Source organism: Sinocyclocheilus anshuiensis, unplaced genomic scaffold (genome assembly GCF_001515605.1).
Source record: "Sinocyclocheilus anshuiensis isolate Anshui unplaced genomic scaffold, SAMN03320099.WGS_v1.1 scaffold1152, whole genome shotgun sequence".
In the NCBI taxonomy this organism is placed as follows: Eukaryota; Metazoa; Chordata; class Actinopteri; order Cypriniformes; family Cyprinidae; genus Sinocyclocheilus; species Sinocyclocheilus anshuiensis.
The window spans coordinates 129,273-131,616 of NW_015551083.1; the positions used below are offsets into that span (position 1 = coordinate 129,273).

Below are 2,344 nucleotides of genomic sequence, written 5' to 3' on the forward strand. Positions count from 1 at the left end.
GAGTGTGTGTGTGTGTGCGTGTGTGTGTGTGTGTCTGACCTCTCTGATTTGAGGAAGAGGTTGCAGGGAAGCTCTGTGAGCTGATTGTGCTGCAGGTCTAGCACCTCCACCGCTGGACGCTCCACACGCTCCGGCAGACGCTTCAGCTGGTTATGACCCGCCAGGATCTTCCTCAGACTCCCACTGCACAGCAGCCTGAGGACGTCAAACACACACTGATGAACACACAGCGCTGCAGCAGAGACACAGCTGACGCACCCTGCACGCTTATATGCTTACGCGGAAACAGAAGCACACAGCTATTTCTGCTTACAGCTCGTAAAATCTCTCATAGAATGATTGTGCATGTGTGCTATCATTTCACTGACCATATTTCAGTAAAATCCTCCATGTGAGGCGAGTAGCAACATTTCTTACTTTTACAGAACAAACAAATGAGAGTAGCGTGATCAATCACTCTTCTGTGTTTCTTGTTTTGCATGAAAGCATCTTCTGAATGAATCAGTGTAAATGTAGTAATGTGTTTCTGTGTTCAGAGGAGTGAATCTGTTCACGTCTGATCTGTGCTTTCTTTACAATCTCTTCTCGCAGTGGATTGTAACAGTGGAGATTAAGAGGAGTAAATGACTGGAGAAGTCTTGCAGACGTCTGTCATTTCACAGGAATATCCAGCAAGACATTCTTAGGGCCCTATAAAATCTAAAACATTTATTTTACATTTCATGCTGACTTTAAATGTCATGATTCCTTCCCTTTAAAGAACATACAAAAACAGTGATTTACAGACAATTATCATTAATTATTATTTCCATCAAAACAGGTTGCCATCCATGATGGCGAGATGCCAAACTGTTGCTATGGCGATCACTTTTGTCCATCATCAGGAGTGAGATGCGGCTGTAACTGCAGATACACATGATGTGGGCTCGTCTGCAGTGATTTGACTTTCACATGATATCAAACGCACCTGGAGATGTCCAGGTATGTGAGGCTGGAGGCCACAGGACTCATGTGCAGCTCTTGCAGCTCTGGGGACAGAAAGCGTGAGCATCAGTGGAGACGAGGCTGTGTGTGTTCATGTGAGCAGCCAGTGATGCTACGTGTGTACCGTTGCTGGAGGCGTAGAGAGCTTTGAGCGCGCAGCCGCGCAGACGCAGACGTGTGATGCGGTTCCTCTGACAGTGCAGCACCTCCAGCCGCGGGAAGACAGACGCGTCCAGCTCGCTCAGACGGTTGTCTCTCACATCCAGCTGCGTCACGTGACGCAGAAACTCTGGCTCGTCTGGCAGCACAGCCGAGATCTGATTCAGACTGATGAGACGGAGAAACAACTCACTGCATTCACTGCACACTGAGATCTCATCCATCAACACTGTGAAGATACTCAATCATATTTCTCTGAATGACCACCATGATCAAACTCTGCTGTTTCACACTCGATCTACTGCATGCATTCTGTCTCTGATTGATCTTTTAGTGTAACTGCTTCAGCTGGAGCTTCTCGTGTCAAATCTTGACTGATTTTGATCAAGTAAGCGTCAGAATAACTGCAGTAATATCTCCAGATGAACACTTACTGGACTGAAGCAGCTCAGCTTTACTTGATTCTCCATCAACCATGTTTTAGAGTCTCAAATCTGATCCTCAGGATCTTTTGAGGAGCGTTTGTTTCCAGAAGCTTTACTTTCACTGTTCCTCAGCGGAGGAATGATCTTCACAAGCCTCCAGAACATCTCACATCTTCTGAGGAGCCTTTATTTCTTCAGCTCTCAATCACTGCATTATATGTTTGGAGCATTTCAATCTCATCTTACAGAGACATGTTACTGGAGATATAGAGCCACGACTGATATTTAGATCATTTTATGTCAGTATCTGCTCTACTGTTAGAAAGATCTCACTGATTTACAGTACAAGCAGCAGAATTTCATCATAGAAATATCAGCAGCAAATTGCTCAGTTTGAGTCTCTGAATAAAATCTAGCTGTTTATTCCTCCACATTCTTACTATATTAGACTATACGAGCCATAAAAGAATGACGAATCAGATATGATATATATATAAACAAAACATATGCAATTTTTTTATATATTTTTTCTAAAGATTAAAAAACTGTTACATTTTTGACCTACAGTATAACTAACAAACTAGAAAACAGGATGGGACACATTGTTTTGCTTTCTATACTAGTAATAAGCCACCTGGGGCCATGTGTTACAGTGATTTTTACCGCGGTTCAGTGTGAAGCCTGCAGTAATAATCCAGCACTATCTGCTGTGTGTGTGTGTATGTGTGTCTGAGTGTGAGTGTGTGTGTGTGTGTGTGTGTGTGAGTGTGAGAGAG

The 2,344-nt window shown here is 43.7% G+C and overlaps 1 protein-coding gene across 1 annotated transcript in view; it reads right to left on the reverse strand.

Moving 5' to 3' along the window:
- The window catches only part of phlpp1 (PH domain and leucine rich repeat protein phosphatase 1), a gene marked incomplete at its 5' end in the record, with an annotated part of 20,414 nt that overhangs the window by 9,888 nt on the left and 8,182 nt on the right, over positions 1 to 2,344 (reverse strand). The window contains 4 exons of the mRNA XM_016452612.1: positions 40 to 249; positions 555 to 581; positions 968 to 1,028; positions 1,109 to 1,311. Coding sequence (XP_016308098.1) covers positions 40 to 249; positions 555 to 581; positions 968 to 1,028; positions 1,109 to 1,311 — 501 coding nt within the window. The remainder of the gene's footprint in view (positions 1 to 39; positions 250 to 554; positions 582 to 967; positions 1,029 to 1,108; positions 1,312 to 2,344) is intronic.